Below are 23,536 nucleotides of genomic sequence, written 5' to 3' on the forward strand. Positions count from 1 at the left end.
CTCTTGAGTTTGTATTCTAGTGCAGCATTTGCTACAATTATGGAGTCATTGGTGATGGAAAGAAAGGGGGGGGGGGGAAGAGAAAGGAAAAAAAAAAGGCAGCCAAACACAAACTTTCCATCGTGTAAAGTTGTTGTCAGGAGGCACCTGGCTTCTCTTTATGATCCTCAAGGAAACGGATGGGTAAATCCGCCTTGCAGTTCCAAAGAATTTTGCTTCAATTCGGGGGGGGGGGAAAAAAAAAAGGGGGTGGGAGGATGGTGCCAAAACTAGGAGAAATTAAGATAATTCATTCCTGCCTCAAAGGTAAGCAAGCATGGTGTGAGTGCAGCATCTGTATACGCAATAAACAACTGAGCAAAAGGGACTGCGCTCATCCAGGTGCCTCCTGACGGTGTTGTTGAACAGGCTAAAAGGGAATTTAAAGAGTACTTTTTTGATTTGTCTCACTCCTTTTGCCTGTAGATCAGGCCAAACCTCAAGCATGTTGGGAGGGGCACAATTTAAAGCAACACTGCTTGACCAGAAAGCGCTTTTCAGCAATATACAATGCAAAGTGACAGGCAGCAATTCATGCCAAAACAGAGGAGATGGCAAAGCAGCTTTCTGCAGCTTCTGACATTATCAGGGTTTGCCCTTGCCTGCTCTTAAGTCCGTACAGAGGCTGCTCTGGGCAGAAAATGCACAATGCTGCAGGAAGCAAATCAATCCCACACAATGCCAGGACTGTCAGCTGATGCATGTAAATCGGTTTTCTGTGTTTTCCTTTAAACCCAAATCAATGGCTTCTGCATACACTGCTCAGCCCCACTGACATCGCTGCATTCCCCTCACACCATGACAGAACACAGGTCATGACCCCCCCTTCAGAGCTTGACAAGTTCCTGAAGTTGCTAAGGGGGAAAATGAAGAGAATCCCCCAACAGGCTGAGCTACAGACTTGGAGGCCTGCAAGTGATCTCTTCCACAGGAGCGGTACAGGACAGTGTTGCTAGCGCCAAAGCAAACCCACCCTGACAAGGGACACTTGTAGAGGCCTGCTCTTCTCAGAGGTCAGAGCACTTCTCTTTGTTTAGCGTTGCAGAAAACTGAGCCCCTCTCATTTTTAGCTGCTCCCATAATCAGTCTAATCCCTTTAACCCCAGCAACCTTCATCACAAAAGTAGTTATATATGAACCCAAACAGAAAAAAATATTTACAAAGTTTGTACAATATACACATCTGATTTTCTATGGGACACACTGCACCAGAGGAAAGAGGGCCATGGCTCTGAAAAAAGTCTACATATCAAGTGCTGTAACTACTAATGGAGACTCTTAAGGAAACCAGTCTTTAGTGTTCTGCTAGAGCACAGGGCTTTTCTTACAGCTCCAGCAAAGGATGGCAGGCTACTCTTTCCTTCTGGAGCTATGATGCTGCACTTAATCAGCCCAGATTTTGTTTTTGTTTTAAATACAGGTATTTACAGTGTGGGTGAACTGCAGATGCATATCAACTCCTCCAAAATTAAAAAAAAAAAAAAAAAAAAAAAAGAAAGGATTTTAAAAAAATTGAAGAAATTAGTAGTATTACCAAAACATTTCACCTCCCAGCCCCAGGCTTAAGTACTTGGGGAGGAGAAGAGGGGAAGAGGGGGGAACTTTGACCTGAAACCAAAACCGGCTGTTGATTCCTTGGGCTGTCAGAAAGGTGATATTCTGAATGGTCTCATAGCATAAGGCACTTTGCACGAATAAGTAACAAGCTCTTTAGCTTAAAAAACAGATGAGTAACCAGGGAGAAGTTGAAATGCACTCAGTCAGCGGTTGAAGAATTTGAAATTGCAGACAAGCTTGTGTTCATCAAGATTCTTCTCTTTTCAGGGTTTCTCTTCTTCCCTTGCTGCCCCTCCCACCCAAAGAAAAAAAATTTAAAATCAGCAGTTAGTGCAACTAATGTTCAATCAGCACACAGTGCAAACAAGTGGAAAAAAACAAAAAGACATTCCTCCTTTTATCTTCTTTCTTTCTTGCTGTCAAATTTGAAAAGAAAAAAGGCCGAGCTCTTTAGTCTTCATAGTTCCGAAATGAAAAGACGAAGAAAAACCCACAAAGAGAAGGGTATCCCCAGAGAAACGATGTGTCACAGATCTGGATCAAAGGGCTTCACCTTCTGGCATGTGTAATCAAAGCCTGAAAAAAAACAACCAAACAAAAAACAACCACAACACCCACAGTTAAAACAATTCTATGCAAAAACAGACCGTAAGCAAGGAATCACAATGACTACGCAGCAGCTCTGGAAAAGCAAAGGGTATTTGCAACAGCTCAACCTCCACCACAGCTTTGCAGGAAGAGGTGCTGCTAACATCCTACACCACCCATGGAGCACGAACACCTACACCGGTTCCTTGTCCTTTAGGAAAGTAGCAAACGGTTCTCAGGGAAGGGCACAGCATTCCCCTAAAGAACGCCACCCAAGAGCCTTTTCCAAGTTTATTGCCTGGGCTTCTTTATTTATTTACTGATACAACACAGTGCAAGCTCAGCCAGCCAAAGCAGAGGCTGCAAGTCAGCGTGGCATGACTGGCTAGGGCTACTCTCCGACAACTTCAAAGAAGTGACACAATATATTGAAATGAACCTATCCAGCACTCTGTTTCTATGGCCACTTTTTTTTTTGTCACCCAAGAAGAATTTCAGCAGCTTTGCTGGGGTTCTCTAATTCATGGTCTCTGACAAGAGCACAAAAAGGAATTCTTTCCAATGCATGCTGCAGTGCCCGAGCTAGCATCTTAACTAAAACCAGGTCAATCATCCAGTAGCTGTTTTGCTTGACTGCGATCCAGGGCAAGTTTTCCTCATCAGTTTTACCCCAGACAACAGTCAGAAAGAACACACTTGGGAGTCCCCAACACTGAAACCTCATTTTCTTGTAAAGCTATGTAGGCAACCTTGAACGGCATCAAAAGGGATTTACAGCTTTGCTACCTGCTGCCTTTACTTGCAAGAGGAGGAGACATCCAAAAACCCACCTGGATGCGTTCCAGTGTGACCTACTCTAGTTGATCCTGCTCTGGCAGGGGGGTTGGACTATGTCTTTTGAGGTCCCTTCCAACCCCTAACATTCTGTGATTCCGTGGAGAGTGGTATGAACCAAAGGATGCCAAAGATGCAGCACCTTTAGCCACGTGACCCTGCCTCTTTCTTTTCTAACTGGCAAGGTGCTCAGGCTGTTTCTCTCCTCAACTTTTTAAGAACACTGCCCTCCTCTGGCTCTTGCTAATTTCACATTTTAGCTAAGCAACACAAGAAAGACTTCCTCAGGCTACTTAGTAGCCACCCTGGCCTCTCTGAATACCATACCTGTCTTCTCCTTTCCCCGCCTTTTTTTTGTCCTCTTACCATAGGGTCAGCATTCTAATTAAAACAACTGCAAATTACTCCTCCTGCCCTCCCAGCTTCAGCACATCCACAGATCTCCTTGCACCGATTATCTGTTTCCCATCCAGAGTCCCTTCTGCACACACGTTTCCCTCCTGCCCTGCAGGAACATCCACACACCAGCTCTCTCACGCAGCACCACTCCTTTGTTCAGGAAGGCATTTTACATACATACGTGTTTACTGTTTCTCATCTTCTACAGGTTCACTGTGGTATTCTGCCACATAAAGGCTCTTGTCAATGTTGCTTGGTATGGGTTTAATTTCAGTTCCCAACTGCTCCTCAATACTTTTCAGGTTGAAGCGATCATCATAGGTGATTAAGTTGATGGCCAGGCCAAGGTGACCAAAGCGACCTTGACAAAAAGAACAGTCAGAACTGAGTAGTAGAATGCCAGATGAAAAGGTCTGTAGACTGTGGAGTTATTAGCGCTGCAACGTGATGATAAAAGCAAATGCGGATCCCACAGGTCTCTGCAACTTTCCCATCTTTTTTTGGTCAGTAGTTGTGTGCTGCTATAAGAATAAGCAAACCCAGGAGGTTTGAAATGCTCTGATTACACCTCCTCATTAATTACAAACGAAATCTTCCACTACTGCACTATGCACACCCAGCCTTTCTTCGATAACACAGTTCTGGAACAACTACAAAGTTCAAGTACACAGAGTTCCTTTGTTCAGTGCCTTTCTTAAGGGTGTATTTTGCTGATGTCCAGACATTAGGCGCTTCCCTTGCAACACACACAGCAGAAGAGCAGGCTTAAGAACTTTCCCCAAGTCCAAATAGGAGCATCACTAAGGCTCCTAAGAATAAAGCATAATAGGCCTTATTTTTATCATCAAGCTGTCCAGGTCAGCTTCAAGAGAACAGCTCTTTATTCAGGTATCTGTGAAGATAACCATCTGAGGTGGTTTGTCAGGAAAAATCAAAGCTACCCACAGTAATACACAGATACCATAATCACAAACATGCCAATTCAAGCTTAAGAAACATCACAGGCATCAGCAAAGTCACATGCAAAAGCTGTTTTCCCTCTTACCTGATCTGCCAATACGATGGAGATAAGTCTCTGCCAGCTTTGGGAAATCAAAGTTTATCACCACATTCACAGCTTGTATATCAATACCTCGGGTAAACAGATCTGAAAGACAAGCCAGGTCACAAAGAAAGTTAGTTTCAGTGGGATCAAATGCAGGGTGAAAAGATTAACAATGATTAACACTGGCTTACACCAGTTTCCAGATACAGGCTTCCCTTGTATCAGAGACAGTTTACATACTATTCTCTTACAGCTTCTTCTTGCTCTTAGAAACCTAAGCACTACAAGTGGAATTACAGAAACACCAGACCTGCACACCTATGCTGAAACAGTGAGCACAAAGCCTGGGTTTCCCACATCAGACTATTTCTGAGCAAGTCGTCTTATACAAGCCTCTCCTCGCGCACACTCGCATGTTGCCAACGTCAGAACAGACTTGTGAGCTGGACTACATCCCGCCAGCTCAATTGTTTTTATTCTGCTTGCAGTGACTTTTGTAAAATGACACAGACACAGTTAATGACCAGCAGACTGCTGCAGTGCTGCCCACCAGATCACAGAACAGAGAACTCGGATCACACGAGGGCCAATCAAAACTTTACAAGTATTTTAAAAAGATGAGCACTGGAAACATCCACAGAATGATCAGAACTCTGTCGGGTGATCCTAGCCACAGTTCTGCAGTGCTTTGTAAAGCCCAGAGAGGTCTCACTTGAAAATGCACAGACAACATCACCCAGTGCAGAACACGGTCAAAACATTTGTCAGCAGGCTGCACCTTTGCGGTTTGTCACAACAACAAACATCTCGATGCCTAAAGAAGTGCTGCACCCCGCTACAGACCAGCTTGAAAAAGACCTCTTCACAAAACCGTATGTTTTCATTGCAGGAGATGCGGTCTACCCAAGCTACTGGCTAACCCACTTTCTCTCACACCCCTGAGAAGCAGGAGAACATTTGGGAACTCTTACCAGTGCAAACAAGATTGCGGCATAAGCCGTTGCGGAAATCGTGGAACACGCGATTGCGGTGCTCCTGGAAACACAGAAACAAAGCACAAAGGGCTGTAACTTTCAAGAATAGTCAAATTGCAAACACACAGCTTCAATCACATCCAGCTCCTCCCCCTCGTTATTAGAGTCAAAGAAGGCTTGTATGTTTTTGTACTCTTACCCAGATATTCCAAAGAAGTTACCAGAAGGGCTTGTGGTTCCACTTCTAGACAAAGGCACGTAACTGACTGTTTTAAAGCCTTCTACAATTTTATCTCAGAACAGGAGCATCTCGAGTTACAATTACATTAAACACACATCAAGGAACTTAAACTCCTGTTCTGAGTACTGCTGGCCCCCAGCCACCTGCCAGAGTCAATCCCTGCTTTATGCATTCCCTTTATAACTGAAGTTGGCAGTAACTTGACTTTCCAGCATGGAGTATTTTCCACTACTGATTCATAATCAGGAGTGGAACAAGTCAATTGTCTCTGAAAACACTCCTCTCACAAACAAGTCACTTTGGGCCACACAAAGGCTACGCGCTATCACTGTTAGGGACCGAATCCACAGTGGCAATGAACAAGCTGAAGGTTTCCACACAAACATAACTGCATTTTGTCACAAAGATCATCTACTGACTGATCAAAAGCACACAAAAATGGTAATTCAAGGATCCCATTTGCATATCTCTCTGCTCTCAATACCAACACTGCTTCTAGGTCTGAATTAATTACTGCTCTGTGTATGACCCAGCAAACACTGGCACCACCTAATAGTTCCATGAACAGCATCCTAAGCTTCCTCTAATGCTTTTATTTGAATAAACTCTAGCTTGCAGATAAAGTGAAAAGACTCTTTTCTAGCACAACTGTTTCACATGCATCAATTCAGCCTTCTGAGATCTTTTAGAATACTTGCAGAACACAAGAAAATTCCAAGTATGAAGCTCAAGACATGTGAGCTAACATACATACAGCTGACAGAAACCTCTGCACCAGCAAAGCTGCATTGAAATTCTTCACCTCCTATGGCAAGGCCACAGGTGCTCAGCAGCAGCTTTCACCCAGAGGTTTGCTCAAAGACACCTCTCCAACTTCTGAGATTCCCCTGCACTCATGGTGCAAGATTTACTGTTTGCAATCAGCTGAGTACTGGTTGTCGTCGGGGGGCGGTCATTTGTTTTAAGTCAGGCTGATTTTCACTACACGGACTATCGCGGCTTCCCAGGCTGGCAAATGCAGAGCAACAGCAGTACCTTCAGGCCACAGTCAGTGCTTACACTATGCTAATTAACCTGACTCTTAAACACCAAGTGACAGGCTACACCAAATAGTCTGGAAAGAGGGTTGGAGTGGGAGAGATCTCAGTCTAAAAACAAGTCAATACCAAAGCAATACATGTTTCAGTTTTCAAAGAACATACATGCTTAAAGCAAACATGAGGTATCATTCAGCTATGCAGTAAAGCTTGGGGTGGTGTGGAATAAACCACTGCTGGCTTCATACTCACCTGCCTCATTTTAGCATGGATATAGAAGCAGGAATAACCCAGCTGGGAGATCTTTTTGGCTAGCAATTCAACACGTTGAGAGGAATTGCAGAAAATGATCGACTGGTTGATCTGGAGCTGAACATATAAAGTAGCATGCTCAGTAAATGCAGCATTTCACTAGCAAACGATACAAGACATAACTCTTAAGCCCTTCCAGAAAGAAAGCCAAGCAGGTATGCTGTAAGTAATTTACACAGTTGGTATTTCTGTACAAGAAGTGAGAAACAGCTAATCGGTTCTGTACCACAGAGGTGCAGGACAAGAAGCAGGCATTTTGAGCTTCAGCCAAACGGCATGTTTTGACACAGAAAATGCCTTTGCTACCCTTGCTTATTGTTGGTTTCAAGAGGGGAAAAAAAAAAAAGCCTCTGTGTGTTCTTTAGCTGGTCCTACTGCTTACCCTGGAAAACAGAGTATTGAGGCAGTGTACTTTCTGACGCTCGGTTACATAGGCATAGTACTGGGTAACTCCCTTCAAGGTCAGCTCCTCCATCAGATTAATCTCATAGGGTTTCTGCAAGTGGGAATTCTGAAAAGGAAAAATGAAGATAAAGCAGAAACATCCACAAAGCAAACACCGCCTCCACTTCCCACCCTTCAGCACATTCAACTTCCTTCGTGGCAAAGATGAGCTAGCTGGCCCCTCAGTCTTCATGCTATACACAAAACAGACTGGGTAGAATTTCACAGATGATTACTTATAACTCCAAGGTCCCCGAGTAGGCCAAGCAGAAGCACCCTCTGGAAGCAAGTCAGTGCAGATGACACACACATAATGTGTTCAGCTGAAGACAGTACCTTACAGGCAAGGCCCAGTACACCTAGCTTCCTAGCTGAAGGCCAACAATCATTTTCAAATTCATGTCCTAGACTTAGGCTGGTTTAGATCAAACCAGTCGAGTTTGGTTATGTTTGTTAAAAATTAAAAACAGTGCTAAAAATGGTGCACTAACAGCTGTGCATGGCTTATTCACTCACTTCACATGCAGTGCCATCACGAACACATCTGCACTCACCATGAACTTCTGTACACTCAATGGAAAAGTGGCTGAGTAGAGCAAAATCTGCCTGTTTTTAGGTAGTGTGAGAATAATGTCTTCCATTATTTGAACAAAATCTTGAGACAGCAACTTATCTGCCTGTAACACCAGAAATAATAGGAAGTTAAATTAATGGGGCAAGATTTCAGTCATCTGGTAGTACTACACTGAGGGCAGGAAGCAAACCCAAAACAAAACCATTCTCCCTGCCCTTATGATGGGACTGTCCCCTTTGGAGCACAGCCCACACTCCAAAAGACACATGATTTAGCTGCTGGAGACAGAATTAACCAGTAAAAGGAAGACCGCCCTCTCCTTGCTTTCAGCACTTTTGATTTAAGCGTAATTCAGGAAAAATAAATGGAATAGAAAGTGAAAACAATTATCAGGGCTCCTATCAGAGTCATCCAAGAGCTTTCACACAACTGTTTTCTCAGCTTATATACTACCAGGTGTTCATCAGTTTCATACACAACTATGTGGTGATAAGCACAGCTCGCTCCTAAACTGAAAGCAAACAAAAGGGCATTCCTTCAGAACAGCCCGTTATCCTGCTCTTCACAGATTGCACAGATGACAGGAAAAGCAAATCTCATTAGGTTGTTTTCTCAAAAGATCCACACCCAGTAAAATTCTTCTGCAAAGTATCTTCTGAAAAATTCGGACAAGTGGACAAGCTTTAAGCTTACAGCATCTCCAAACAAAGTCCCATTTGTTGCTGTGCGTACTGAGGTAACTCACTGAGACAAATCACTGCTTTGACTTAAATGTTAACATCCCAAAACATCTGACACGAGCAACTTGCCTCATCCAATACTATCATCTGGACATGCTCAACTTTCGCTACTCCTTTCTTGATGAGATCGAGAATTCTCCCAGGGGTAGCTATCACCACATGCACTGAAAGGTTGTAAGAGAAATAAAGAAACAAACAAACAAGTGGATTGAGTAAAACAATGTTTCTGACATTCAAGGCTGCGTTTCATACCAACAGTTTGAACAGATAAGGACAGCATTACAAAAAGGTAACAAAATGCACTGTAGCCTGTTCTGGAACAGGCAAAGAGTAAGAAGCAGAAATTCCAGTGCCACGCTGTAAAAGCCACAGACGAACAGCAACTCTAGCACAGAAAAAGGCTCTAACCTGTATCATCCAGCCTCATTATGTCATCTCGCAAATTGGTTCCTCCAGTTGTTGCCATCACTTTGGCACCTCCCATGTGTTTGCTGACTTGGATACAGATTTGACTGACCTGCAGGGCTAGTTCACGGGTGGGAACAATCACCATTGCTGAAAGTTAATAGAGCCAGCATAAGTTACTAGTAAGACATTGTGTTTTCAGTACTAATCCTCAGGAAAACCAGAGTTTATGAAAGCTACACTTCTATGGTTTTGGAGTTCCACTCCAGGTATTCTTAATGAAACCTAGAAGCTGCTCAGGACACGGCAAATTCTGTGCAAGGGCCTGCTGTCCCTCCACATTCCCTTGGCGTGAGGTCCCCCAGATAGCATGCTCGCTCTTCAAATGCCACCTCCTCTCCACCACTCCCCACTAACTTTCTTTGAAAGTGCAAGCAGATACCCTATGCTGCTCAGTTTCATTGTCCAGCTTTAAATTCAAGTCTGCAGTGTAGCACCTGATACCATTACCTGGCTGCAGCTAAGTGAGGTCCTTCCCAGCTCACCTTGTATATTGTCCTTCTTTAAGTCTAGCCGTTCAAGTAAAGGAATGAGGTAGGCTCCGCTCTTGCCTGTTCCATTTTTTGCTCTAGCCAAGATATCCCTACCAGACAAAGCAATGGGGATGCTCTCCTCCTGAAATGAAATGACAGATAGTGCATGAGCAACCATAAGCCACGCCCACTGAAGAGGCAGGGCAAATTTAACTCTTCTCACTAACAGTATCACCTGAAATCCAACTGTTTCACAAACAAGAGTATCCTGCAACTGCAAGCATTGCATACTCACAACAGAAGACATTAAACCAACTGGTAAAGAGTTCCCAAACAAAACCATATTATTTGGCAGTATTGATCTTGCCTGACCACAAGAAAAACAGGGATTAGGTACCCTAGGAAGGGTAAACCCACACCAGCGTGTCAGGAAAGAAAGTGACAAAAATCAGGAAAAAAGTGAATAGACAGAGACAGTCACAAGCAAACTCCTCCTATGGAAAAAGATACCCACCTGTATCTTAACAACAGAACCACATCAGCCCATGGAATTCAAAGCTGCACATTCCTGTGATACGCTTCTCAACAAAACAACGTGCTTTCCTTTTGAAACTTCAGCCACTCAAATACAAGCACCAGGTATTTCTCCCTTTACTGTCTTTTACACCACTCTCAGTTTTGGGGAAAGATGGCATATTTAGAATCTGATTTAAAGCAGACAAATTCCCTAGAAGCCACATCTTTCTCATACCTTAAAGAGATCAAGTGGCAGATCTGTGCCAATGATAATCCTTCAAAGGACAATTAGAAGGGAGCTCAACCCTAAAGTTTATGGATCAACAGTTTGTAACAGAACAAGCCTTGAAGTTTTGTAAAAGAAAGATGGAAGGACAGAAAAGTAAACTTGCTAACATATTAATCCCGCTCCCATGATCTCCATTATGCTTCCTCCAGACCCTTAGGCTAGTAAAGCCAAGACCAGGTGACAAAACCACAGTTGTCTTTGTTAGCAACTGAAGATACAGCTTTCTGGAAAATTTACAGAACAGCCCTGCTCTCACTGGGACTGCTGATGTGAGAGATGTTCCTGACAGAGAATTAACACAACAATGCCTCCAGATGCAGAAGGAAAATCCAAGTTGACTTGTCTAAAGTCAAAGTCAATCCATCTCTAGGTCACCTGTTGCATGACTCAGTGATTTTTCAGTCGGGTGTTAGAAATTCTCACCTTCCCCAAAGGGCCTCCAAGTTCTCCCACTCACAACCCCCCTCTCCCCAAATCACGACATGAGTATCCAACATTCAAACATGAATAAGAATTTCAATACACTTAGAAAAAAATTTAAATGCTGCTTGTAAGTAGTCTGTTTGTAAACAACCTGAATAGGAGATGGTTTTTCCCAGCCCATTTCAAAAATTCCCATCAGCAACTCCCGTTTCAAACAGTAATCTTCAAACTCGTTTCCTTTTGTGGAGGTCACGTCCTAAACAATCAGAAAAAGCACATCTGTCAGATTAGCTCATACAACCCACAGCTGCAGGATGGTCTGACTCAACGAGAGGCTGCCTGTTAATCAGGAGTTGCCACTGATCTGTGCAATGCCACACAGCGGAGCAGGAAGCAGCAGCACTCTCATAGCCAAACGCAGCACTGCAAACGTACACTGCTGCCTTCTGACCTGCCTCCTAAGACACTGACAACCAGCCCTGTGCTGTAACACTACCACAGTAAGAAATCGACTGCAAAGTCCATCTTGGAGCGTTCCAAGAGGCATCTCTACCAAGCAGTGGCAAAATAAATTCTTCATTTAAAACAGCAGGAGCTGAACTGCTTTTGAACCTTTGCTTCGGACAAACATTTTGCCACTGCATCTTGTCCTACAGCTTTTTAGTTTTCTTACTACAATTCAATCATCCTTACCGAAGTTTTGATTCTCAAATCCTTTGGAGGGAGTTTTAAAGTCTTTTTCCAGTCATCACCAGGTCTACAGCAAAAATGAAAGAAAAAAATAAATTGTAAAAACAAATGGTTCAACAAATTTATTTTGCCTTTTTATGAGATATACATTACACGTTTCTTCGAACATGTCGTATTTTCAGCTCCTGAAAGCCAAGAGTGCCTACACGAGCTCAAGTCTTCTCCGAGCTAAGCAGGATGCAACACGCAGAAAACTGTAAACAGAGAGAATTGGCAGCCTGCCAACCACACAGAATTTGTGAAATCTTCACCCAGTCATGATTCGAGTCCCATTTGCAGGGCACCAAATGAATCCAGCAGCACACAAATTTAAAACTGAAGACTAACTTAGTCATATGTCAGAGAGTGCCCATAATAAATCCACATGACACTATTTCATCACTAAAAAAAAATTAATAATAATCTTGCCCAGGAAACTCTTAATCCATGAGTAATGCAAGATGATAAAAAATACCCTGGGAGAGAAAACTAAGTAAACAGGTGTTCCACTTGGAGCATCATCTCTTGCTCTCAGAGAGATTTAAACACCCATCCTCTGAAAGTCACTGTAGAGAGGAGAGCGAGTTCTTTTCCCCAATCCCAGGAAGCCCTGATTGGCATTTGCTGAGTTTCACTCACTGGTTTCACAACAGTAAATTATTTTAAAAATTTAAAAAAAAAAAAAAAAAAAAAAAGGGCAGTGTGGGGAGGGGGAGGAGGAGTCTAGCAAACCTTTAGGAACCTGTGATAACAGACTATTTCAGCTCGGGCTTTGCTGAATTAAAGGCAGAGCATTACACTGAGGAGAGCAAGCGCTACTATTTAAGATCAGTGACAAAATATGATTGACTTAAAGAATCTCTCACTGCGAGAAAGAGCTGCAACAAACAATTGCAAAGCACACACAACTGAGACTAGGTGGCATTTCCTTCTGTCTTAAATTTCATTTCAGTTCCTTCCTGCTCCCCAACTTCCCTCTCATACCACTGGCAAAGAGCAAAGAAAACTGGTTACTGCTCAGTGGGCTACACATTCTGAAAAGTAAAGCATCAAATTCCCTTCTCACAACAAGCACACTGCAAAGAGAAATGTCAGAGAGTAGGCTGCACACGGAAATACAGCTTTCTTTTCATCGTGCACATCCCAGGACACTTCTAACCACCAACATCATCACACATAGGGAATCCAAGAACACTTTCCCATACATGACTTTTAAACATCTCTATTGCAGAAGCTGGTACAAACACTTACTTAATAGCGGTGGTCATACTCTGTGCTTGCTGTTGAGTGCCGTTGTTGATTGTGTTGGCATTTTTCAGCTGGTTCATCTGTTGCTGAGTTGGTGGGCCTCCACCTCCTGGGCCCCCACTGGGTTTTACAGGGCCTCTCAACTGCCCATTCTGACTGGATAGACCCATTATAACAGGGTTCTCTGTTCTGGCCGTGCTCATGCTTTTGTTTTTAAAGATGTCTTTTTTAGACTTCAAAACTTTGAAAGTCAGTACAGAAACTGTAATAACAGTTTATTAGACTCTCCAAAATGAAGAGATAAATAAGTCTTGCTCAATATATGAGTCCTTTATTGCAATGCAGGCAAGCACCTGTAAGTCACTCAAAAGTATAGTAACTTGCTCTGATGCACTGTGGATCAACTTTTTTTTAAAAAAAGCCCTCTATCGAAGTTGAGTTATAGCAGAAGTCATTCGCTTCAATCTGCAAGAGAAGCAGACAGTAACAATTAGCACATGGATTTTTGTCCAGGTAAATCCCATCAGTTTACCTTCACCTTTTAAAAACTGCTTCTTCCCAGGCAGCATACAACAGTACCTGCTGCCCTGTTCTTCCTCGGTGACAATTTATCAAGAGATGCATGAAACTCTTTTCCCCTTTCTGTAACGCTACGCACACCACCTTCTGCCTTCAAAGCACGCTCTCGAGAGCTGTACTTTCAGCAGCCCTTCCGTGAGTAACCACCTGACAAACACTACCTGCTCCGTATCTGTCAAGCCTAAAATATTCCCATCGATTTGGCGGTTAGTGAAATCCCCTACTTCTGGGACACAGCAGAGCAGCTGTGAAAAGCTAAGCGGCAACATTATGCAGAAGTCGGCGACAGGAAGTGAGGCCACTACGTCAAACGCACATTCCAGTTAAAACTGAGGAAACCCTTCAGCTGCTGACTGCCCTTGTCCCTTCCAAAGTGAAACAGAATTACATTTTTTTAAGAAACAACAATGAAACCCCAAACAATCCAGCTTATCCTCTCTAACTCAACAAGTTAGCTCAACCAAGCTCACACAAACTTTTAATGCACATTTACACTAGATATCTAGCTTCCTGCTTCTGTGTCCACATGACGTTACCTTCCAGATGCCAGTAACAACTTACATTGCACTCAGACGTCCACGTGACCCTGCCTTTAACAGAAAGGTCAGCAAAATGGTGAAGACAGAATACAAAGTCTGCACCTTGCACAAAGTAATCACGGACCAGAGCTGAAAAATCCCTTACAATATTAGCGAGTCAGGATATTCCTAGTCCAAAACCTTTCAGAAGCAACAGGAAGTAGGCTTGCCTGTACAATTTGCCATGGCAACACATCTGTATCTTGGGACAACACAAAGGAAAAACCAGCAGACTACTACTGAAGCCCAACTTCAGTATCCACAGAAGTACACGTTTCTCCGGTGAATAAAAGGCACATTCAAGAGTGTTTCGAGAGGATGGAAAAGTAACTCAGACCGGTCTATTTCTCAGACCTCCCAGCTGTTTCCAAGCCTGCCGATTCCAGATTAGCAGGAATATTTTAAAACTTATAGAACTAGGATTTTTCTGCTACTTATCTTCCCCCCTGGAAAGACGCACTGTTTCAAGACATCGTTGAAGAGAAGATTTCTCCTGCCCTTTAACTCTGTAAAATCCGGCCAAGCCACAAAAGTAATCAGGGCCGCCAAAAGGCACGGATGCCAAGGCCGAATAGTTCACCAACGTTGTAGGAGATGAAACCTCTCAGGCGCTTAACCTCCCTCGCTCGTAACTACCCTCGAAAAGGAAGGAGATCAAAAGAAAACGCACAGCTTCGTCAAACTCAACTCTCCCTGCTGCGAGATGAGAAGCGCCACCATTTCGCAAACTGGCGGTCCGACGGAAAAAAAAGGGCCCCCGCACCAAGACTCTCCCTCCCCAGGCACAGCACACGCCGGCAGGCCAGCGGTCCGGGAAGCCACCGCTAAATCCTTCCCTTCCTCTGCCGGCAGCAGACACCCCCACCCCACCCCCCGCCACCCCGCCTTAGCGGAGCGGGCTCTAGCACAAAGCGGCCGCGTCGCTCGCCCCTGCGCTGCCCATTGTTTCCAGCGAGTCCAGGCCGCACTGCGGCGTCGCCAACGCCGCGGAGGAGAGCGGCGCGGTCCCCGGGCCCTGCGGCGGGGCCGGCGCCGCCCGCGAAACGCAGCTGCGCCACACCGGCACCTCCCGCCCGCGAACAATGGAGCGGCTCCCGCCAGCCATCGCCGCTCGGGCCGGCAGCGAGCGCCGCCGGGGCCCGGCCCGGTCCCGCACAGCGCCCCACAGTTCAGCCGCTCCCAGTGCGGCCCAGCCGGCCTCCCCCACCTCGCTCGCGGACCCTCGGTGCCGCCGGGCCTCGCTCAGGCCCCACCGCTGCCACGGCCCACTGCAGGCCGCGAGGCTAGGCCGGACGGCGTCGGCAACACACACACCACACCCCCGCCCCGCTCCCGCCGACCCACACCCGCCCTGGCGCCCTGGCCCGTCCTCACCGCCAACAGCCGCACTCCCCCCACTCTCCCAGGTTAAAAATCCTCTCGCTCCCCCTTGGTGCCTTGTTATGGCGACTCGACGCTCCAAGATGGCGGCTTCCTCCTTCCTCCCGTGCGCCCTCCCCCTCCCGGCCGGACAGGCTGACTCCGCCCCGCACGCATTCACGCTCGGCGTGCGCCACGCCCAGTCTCGCGTGGGACCACGCCGTGCCACGTGACCGTGACCGCGCTGCTGGGTGGTTCGCTGTGCCGGTTCCGACCGGGGTCGAGCACCGCGGAGCCCTGGGGGCAGCGAGGGAGAATTGATCCCTGCTGGTGGCAAATGGAAGTAGGGAAGAGTCGGTGCTGCGCGGAGGCAGCAGCGGTGCGCCCGTCAGTAAGAATGTGTGCAAGTGGCAGAAAACCAGAGTTCAGACAGGAATCCCCATGGACAGGCACCAAAACGATCCTCAAACATTTACTGTTGAATTCTGTGACTATTTTCTTCCATACTCAGTTCCTCACCTGCCTGTGAAGTGACATTATTTTTTTCTGCATTTCTCCCCATTTGTTCTCCCATGCTTTTCTATCATCTTTCTCACCTTTAATGTTACAGGACACCTAGATGCCCTAGGTCATGTCTGTATAGGAGCAGTCATTTCCTCAGCACAGTATGTGTTTGCAAGTGAAATTGTTGGTGTAGTGCTTTGGAGTCAGCTTCCTGAACCCTTACCATTCCCATGTCATAGCCTATATGCCAAGCTTATGGCCTGGAAGGTATTTCCAGCATACAGTTCCCCATAGCCGCATCCTGCTGACTGTCCCACTGGCTATCACCTGTGGATGTGCACTGTGTTACTTTGCATGGTACTTTTGCTTTGCTTCTGGGGCAGCTGGGGCTGGAGGGTGGGCAGTATTTGTTGAAGGTCACAAGCTGTCACAAAGAGCCTTTCCCAAACATGCCCTGCTGTAAGCAGTGGCACTCTCATTGCTAGCTCTTGAAGGAAGTCCCTGATGCTGAGTGCTCCACCCTCCAGTCCTAGCCGAGTGAACACATCCTCCCTAACCTCTCTGTCTTCCCTGCATGGCGGTACCCCACCAGCCTTTGCCTAGACCTGCAGAGTGGCTCCAAAACCATCCTTTCCTGTGGCTTATCCCCGGAGAAGCAGCAGAAGACATCAGCAGGTCAATCGAGTTAAAGCAGCCAGGAGCACCCCCAAAGTAGAGGGAGACAGTCATGCAGCCAAACCCATGCATTTCATTTCAGAGCTCCAGAGAGGTGCCCCAATTCAGCACAGAGTTTTCCAAAGCCTTTCAGACCATTGGGAATGAAAATGGCCATAGTCAAGAGCCCTGGAGGTTTCCAGGGAACACCTATGGACATTCTGGATCTTCTTGGGTGCAAACCAGAAGGAACATGGATACTTCAAACTCTACTTTAAAAAATTACATGTAGTGGTAAAAACAAAACAAAACAAAACATAAAGCTAATCTTTACATCAATAAGGTCACTCCATGCTTGCAGCTCATTTGCCTTGCAAATTACTCTCTTGTTACATGCTGGCTCCCTCCCTACTCACCTAAATGATTAACTCCACCCCCAAAAAGAACTTTTGCTGAAACTGCTGGAGGAGAGGCAAATTCTGCCCTTGAAACCATGGGACCTGTCAGCTACTCATCAGAGACCTATGACTTGGTGAGTTGGGTCTGGCTTTGCTTGATAACAGGGAGAGCAGGTAGAACTGGGGTGGGTTGAAAGACCTGGTTTCTGTCTGTTCTTCTCACCCTCCTGTTGGCAGAGGGAGGGCTTGAGTGATTTCTTACACCAGCACAATCAGCCCTCACATCTCTTAAGTCTGGGCTTGACTCGTGGGTACTGAAAGTGACGCTGTTCTTGCCGAGAGCCAACACAATGTGGCTGCAGCCACTGTGATTAAGGCTGTCAGGTATTCTCTTGGGGACAGCTGCCTAACTACCAGGACCTCATGAGCAAACATTCCGGCAAGCACTGAGCCCGAGCACTGTGCTGGGTCACCTGCATGGTGACCCAGACCACAGCCACTGACAGAGGGCCAGATGGCTCGCTGGGAGAGCAGGGCTGCTGCAGCCCTGTCCCCTGCTGCCAGCCTGTCCCAGTCAGGGTTCCTTGCTGTCCTGCTCTCTGCACAGCCATGGGCAAAACTGGGGTGTAAAACACTTGTTCTTAACCAGGCATCTTTTGCGGTACATCTTTGGTGATATAAATGAGCTGTGCACACGGTGTACAAAGCCCCGGCAATTTCATTGAGCAGCTACACGGCAGCAGTGATACTCAAGCAAACTCGGTGCTCTTTCTCTGCATGTAGAAGCCCTGGGCATAACCATACATTCTCCTACCCTTGCTTGCCATCTCCACGACCAGGCTGACACAGATTCTGCTGAAAGGGGAACATACAGAATATTTACAAGAGGGGAATTTTAAAGAGGGGAAGATACATTGCAAGTACTTCTGACAGGGGGTGATGACACTGTGTGTTCTGCCCCGTGTAAGTTCTTTCTCCCCTGTGTTTGCAAGTGGAAGACAGCAGCTGCACCTTTTAGAGTAAGTTGTGCTAGCCAAGGGGAGGTCCACAGCAGTGCTAACACTAGTCTGGTTTTCAAATGTTGCAGCTTAAAATTTGTTTTTTTTAATACAGTGGCTCTCTGCACTAGATCTCAATTTTTATTTAGTCTCCCTGAAGAGAAAAGTGTTGGATTTAATTGTTATCAGTGTTTCTGTCCCACCTCTGTCCTATAAACCAGGGATGAGAGAGGAGATGGGGGGGGGAAGCAAGATTTACTGCCTGATTTTTTTTTCCTTTTCCAGATTTATCCAATTTTAAAATTCTTTGTGAATAGTGTTGTTCCTTTTGATTTTTTTTGCAGAAGGCATTCCTCTGCCTGACCTCTGCTCTAGTGCCACGGCAGCGCTAACGCGTGCTAAGAGGTTATAACCAAACTCAAGCCTTTTTCATCTCCACGCTGGTTCGTTCCTCCAGCTGAACTCTCCACTGAAAGTCTGTCCCACCACTAGAAAAACAGCAGAGCCTGCAGCCTTTCATGTGTTGTAAGCCAGCATCTGCTTGTGGCAAAGCTGTGCCATTTTTAAATGCAGGGGGATTAAGCAGCACTGGGACCTCTTCTCTGTATATAATTTTTTTTCAGAACCTTGGCTTTTACCAGAGATTTTACCTCTGCTGTGAATGAAGTTAAAAAGGAGATCCTGTATGAGGCGGGGAACTCTGCTGACTTTGGGACCAAACACTGACAGTCAGGTGCCAGAGAAAAACAGATTTTTACCTTCTCTCAGAGTTCCCACAGTCGGGAGTTTGTGACACGCGTTTCCCACCTCTGTCTCCTAGGAGCTTCCCGGGTTTGTCTGCCTCTCTGGAACAAGCCCCAAATCCCATACAAGCAATTCCACATGTGCTTTGGAGGTGCCACGTGTTGCTTTAGCTGTGCTCAGTGCTTGCAGCAGCAACCTACCCGCAGAGATTTGCAGAAAAGGCCTCAACCGTGTCCTGTCGTAGCAGTGACCCAGTCCTAGCCCTAAGCACTCACCAGACAGGATGGTTTGACCCACTGGGCAAGTGTGTGAGGGAAAATGAAGAGAACATTTGCATCGAAAGGGTCTCAGTAATGCCCAGTGGGGCCATCAAGAGCCTCATCTAAATTTTGATCCACATGGGACCACTCATCTCTGTAATCCTGTGGAGAAGCAATATGCCCCAAACAATAACCCCAGTTCTCCAGAGCAAGAGAGCTTTGCCTGCTTAATCTTCTTCAGCTGCAGGCTAGATTAACAAAAATATAGTGACAGAAAGACCACTGAGATCTCCCCCCAGATCCCCCAAGCTGCTGCAGACGAGGTGTCACTGTAAAGGGACCTACATGACTCAAGAGCTATGTAGGCTCTACAGCAACGTGGCATTTCCCAGGGCTTTCTTCTGAAGAGTTTCCCTAGTTCAGCACCCTGAGAGGGGATGAACAGCAGCTCTGTACTGACATCTGTGCTGATGTGGGCAATTCCAGGTTTAAGGCTTTGGGAATGAAACCGGCTTATCCTCACCCTGGTGTGGGCTAGAAGGAAATGACTCACATGGAAAATCCCAAATAGTGCAGAAGCTGCTTCTCTTGTGTTTTGATTCACCGGCAGCTGTGGGGAACTGAGAAAAGCAGCTGACACACGGAGACTGGAATAAATCTGAAATGTGGGTTAGAGTGGGAAAGGGATCCCAGAACAAACACCATACAGGAATGGGGGTCCCAGGCATGCACTTGACTGCTCAGTTACAGAAAAAGATACCACTTTATCACCCACTCCAAATTCTGGCTGCAATTGTATTGCAGGGCACTTGTACAGAAGGTCCCCTGCACATACACGGTTGACTTCTGCCATCCCAGACCAGGCAGTCACCTGCTTCCAGTCCTAGCAATGGGAATCACAGCAGAGTTGCCAAAAACCTCAGCTTGTCACATTCAGTACCTCTCTTGCAGCTGTGCTTCCTGCCCTTCCTGTCCCAGCCTGGACTATTAGTTTTTCTCCTCTTGCATTTGTCTCCAACTCCTCTGTCCGCTGCCACCCACACTTGCTGCTCTGCTCAGAGATGCACATGAGAGGACACCTCAGACACAGCTCAGTGCACGCTTGCCCTGCCTGCGGTGAGTGGCTTACAGTAACAGCCCTACCTTCCACCTTATCAGCAATCAGATGGTGTCTGATAGTGGCACTCTGCCTCCACACCTCCGGCTCCAAATGCAAGGTAATGCTGGAAACTGCTCAGCAGACGCAGACACTGAACACCACCCAGGCTGTCCATCCACTGTTGTCAATGGCACCAGTGTGGCTCCAGGCAGTGTCTCACACTCTGGCCAGCAAACACAGCCATGTCCCTTGGCTTCCTCTTCCCTAGTAAAGCTGGAACACTCCAGGCATGCCCCAGTGAGTTTCCTGTTCCTACACATGTTCCCTTCAGGGTTTTCAGCATAGTCACTCACATGTTCTGAGCAGCACAGTTTGGTCTCTGTGACAAATTGCAAATGTTTTTGGTTGGTTTTGGCTTGCTTTGGTTCGGTTCGGTTCATTTTTGGCGGTTGTGTTTGTCTGTCTGGTTTTGGTTGGATTTTGTTTGTTTGTTGGTTGGTTGTTGGGGTTTTTTTGTGGTGGTTTTGGTTTGGTTTGTTTTTTTCAGAGAGATTTGATGACTTGGCCCTGGCCAAAGACAAAGACAGGTTTCTGTGTGCATTGGTAACTTCTGAGACAGGGTACAGGTACAGACTAGACAGGAAATATTTTCAGGCCAGGGAGAAAATAAACTGGAAGAGATTTCTAAAGGGTTTTGTCTTTGGCAGCAATTTCCAGTCTCCAGAATCATGCCCTAAATCAGAACAATACTTGTTCTTTGGAATACGAATACTTCTCACTAAGACTTGCAGCCCCACCATTAGTTTAGGGGCAGTCATGCACATTGGAGGTTGTGGATACAAAGGAGGAGTTCTTGCCCCCAAGGTAACCAGCTTTCACCCATTTGGGAGTGAGTATCATGGCATCACAGTACAGCAGCAACAGCACTGGATGCAGAGCTGGTAGGGAGCAGGACCACGGCAAAACCCAGAGTAACTTACTCTTTCTGGCAGTAGCCGTTGGTAGAGGCCCAGGGAAGAGGGCAAGAGCCGGGCAAGCTTATTCCACGTTTTTCCCAAGGGCTTATTCACCTTCCTACTATCCACGGCTTGGGGACTGCCCGAGCCAGCTGCCTGTTCCACGTGTTCAGTAATGCACTTCTCCATCAACGTGCCTGAGCTCCCCTCGAAGCCGTGCCGATGGTTTCCACAGCACAGCCCTTTGAGACGAGTGCCGCCTCTGCAAAGTTGCCTCTACCCCACAGTCACACACAGAGGCACCCAGCACATCGCCCAGGGAAACATCAACCATTCTTCTCTGGCTAGGCAAAATGGAGGACTCAAGGCTGGTCACAGTCATTTGGCTTAGCAACACATGGGGGAAGGAAAAGAAAACCCAAATCAGCTCTGAAACTGTTCGAAGCAGGGCTAATATTTTTAGATGGGATGTTTGGCTGAGGAGGGAAGGAGCAGCAGGTGCAAACGGCTACAGCTGGCAGTGAAAGGTATGAAAGCAGCGAGCAGAGACTTCCTCTGTGGTTGACATTGAAGTCTTCGCATTGGTCTCAAGAGAGGGTGGGGGAGCTCAGGGTAACTGCTGCTGAGCTCTTCCCGATTGTCATTAACTTCTCAGCTTGCCACAAGACTCCTGCTCCACTCTCCCTTTTCCTGCTCACCTGCACCTTAGCCCCTTGCTTTTGTGAAGGCCCAGCTTCTGCAAGGTGGCTGAGGGCAGACAGAACCTGCCCCCTGTCTTGGGGGGCGGGGCTCATCCTGAATGCAATTCTAGCTTCCCAGCACTCGGGGGTTGCCCTCAATCTTATCCCAAATACCGGCTGCTCACTTGACTACAGCAGGCCACACAGGAATCACATCTGCTGCAGCTCAATCCCTTATCCAGATTATTGATAAAGATCTGGCAGACAGGCAGCACCTAGTCCCAGTGCAGGTGGGCTGCAGGAGGTGGGCATGCTCTGGTCCTGGTCTGCATCTGAGGGACTGGGTTCTCATGTTCAGATTTTCCCTGTCAGTAACGAGATTTTCTCTGTTCCCCAGAGCCAGGTGGAGCTGAGCGGTTACTATGAAGCTGAAAACATCACCCCGTCTTTGGAGGGCTACTTTTGCTTCAATCCAGCTTCATCTGTGGTTGGTGACCAGAAAGATCCCTTCAGAAAGGTCTTCATGCCCCTCATCTATCTGCTAATGTTCGTGCTGGGGACTCTGGGCAATGCCCTGGTCTTGGTCATTTTAGAGAGGTTCAAGCAATCTCGCACTACCACAGAAAACTTCCTTTTCCACCTCACCCTGGCCAACCTGGCACTGTTGCTCACCTTCCCCTTCAGTGTGGTGGAGAGCTTGGCTGGGTGGGTATTTGGGAAGTTCCTCTGCAAGATCCTCAGTGCTGTTCACAAGATCAATTTCTACTGCAGCAGCATGCTGCTGGGGTGCATCGCGGTGGACCGCTACCTGGCCATCGTTTATGCGATTCACACCTACCGCAAACGCAGAGCTCGCTCCATCCACCTTACCTGTGCTGCTGTCTGGCTCTGCTCACTGCTCTTGACCTTACCCGATCTCATCTTCATGGAAGTCTGGACAGATGACAGCAACCGCAGCATTTGCTATTTTCCAGAGGTTGGGATTCATGGCAACAATGCCTGGCTGGCAACCCGCTTCCTCTACCACACTGTGGGTTTCTTTGTGCCCCTGCTGGTCATGTGTCACTGCTACGCAGCCATCATCCGCGCTCTGTGCCAGTCCCAGCGCCTGCAGCGGCAGAAAGCTGTCCGCGTGGCCATCCTGGTCACAGGCGTCTTCCTGCTTTGCTGGAGCCCATACCACATCATCATCTTCCTGAACACACTTACCAAACTAGAAGCCTTCTCCAAGAACTGTCTCCTGGAAGACCAGCTGGATATAGCCATCATGGTGACAGAAGCCATTGGCTTCATCCACTGCTGCCTCAACCCCATCCTCTATGCTTTCATTGGAGTCAAGTTCCGTAATGACTTCTTCCGGATCCTGCAAGAGCTTGGCTGTATAAGCCAGGAGACCCTGCACGACATCCTGGAAGTGACAAGGAAAGGCAGTGGGATTGACTCTGACAACACCACTTCTATCTCCACTTTCTAGCTAGGAAAGGCTGCCCACAGGGCAGAAACCATCCTGGAGCTGGCCTTCCCTGTGGCACATTTGCTGTGGCCTCAATCCTGTTTCATGAGCATCCCCAACACTTATTTCACTCCTCAGGAAACTGAGGCCTGATAGCCACTGAACACCCAAATCCCACCAGATACCCTCCCTGGCTCCTCCTGGTTCTCATACCTGTAGAAATCCACCTGGCAGCTGTTCAGTTGTCACTCTGATGCAGCTAAATGGGTTGAACCTGACGTTTCCACCTCTCCCTTGAAAGATTGACTGCAGGCATCCTGTGCACAGAACCAGGCATGAGAATGGGG

At 46.8% G+C, this 23,536-nt stretch overlaps 2 protein-coding genes across 3 annotated transcripts; one reads left to right on the forward strand and one right to left on the reverse strand.

Moving 5' to 3' along the window:
- Positions 1 to 1,550: 1,550 nt before the first annotated feature.
- On the reverse strand, positions 1,551 to 15,582 carry DDX6 (DEAD-box helicase 6). Of its 2 annotated transcripts, none has more exons than XM_054176091.1 (14): positions 15,459 to 15,582; positions 12,931 to 13,392; positions 11,644 to 11,707; positions 11,102 to 11,206; positions 9,735 to 9,864; positions 9,193 to 9,339; positions 8,850 to 8,948; positions 8,025 to 8,143; positions 7,409 to 7,537; positions 6,967 to 7,083; positions 5,434 to 5,497; positions 4,463 to 4,564; positions 3,599 to 3,778; positions 1,551 to 2,172 (listed from the first exon to the last, which is right to left on the reverse strand). In XM_054176091.1, the coding sequence occupies exons 2-13, from the start codon at positions 13,128 to 13,130 to the stop codon at positions 3,603 to 3,605; spliced, it is 1,452 nt and encodes a 483-aa protein (XP_054032066.1). In that variant the 5' UTR covers positions 13,131 to 13,392; positions 15,459 to 15,582; the 3' UTR covers positions 1,551 to 2,172; positions 3,599 to 3,602. The 2 variants fall into 2 exon arrangements, with proteins under 2 accessions (XP_054032066.1, XP_054032067.1); XM_054176092.1 differs by having other exon boundaries at positions 3,595 to 3,778.
- Positions 14,788 to 23,210, forward strand: CXCR5 (C-X-C motif chemokine receptor 5). Its single transcript, XM_054175991.1, has 5 exons — positions 14,788 to 15,490; positions 15,647 to 15,830; positions 18,818 to 18,828; positions 19,953 to 20,131; positions 22,134 to 23,210. Exons 1-5 carry the CDS (start codon positions 14,788 to 14,790, stop codon positions 23,208 to 23,210), a joined length of 2,154 nt encoding a protein of 717 aa, XP_054031966.1.
- The last annotated feature ends 326 nt before the right edge of the window (positions 23,211 to 23,536 follow it).

Source organism: Dryobates pubescens, chromosome 34, assembly GCF_014839835.1.
Source record: "Dryobates pubescens isolate bDryPub1 chromosome 34, bDryPub1.pri, whole genome shotgun sequence".
Taxonomy (NCBI): Eukaryota; Metazoa; Chordata; class Aves; order Piciformes; family Picidae; genus Dryobates; species Dryobates pubescens.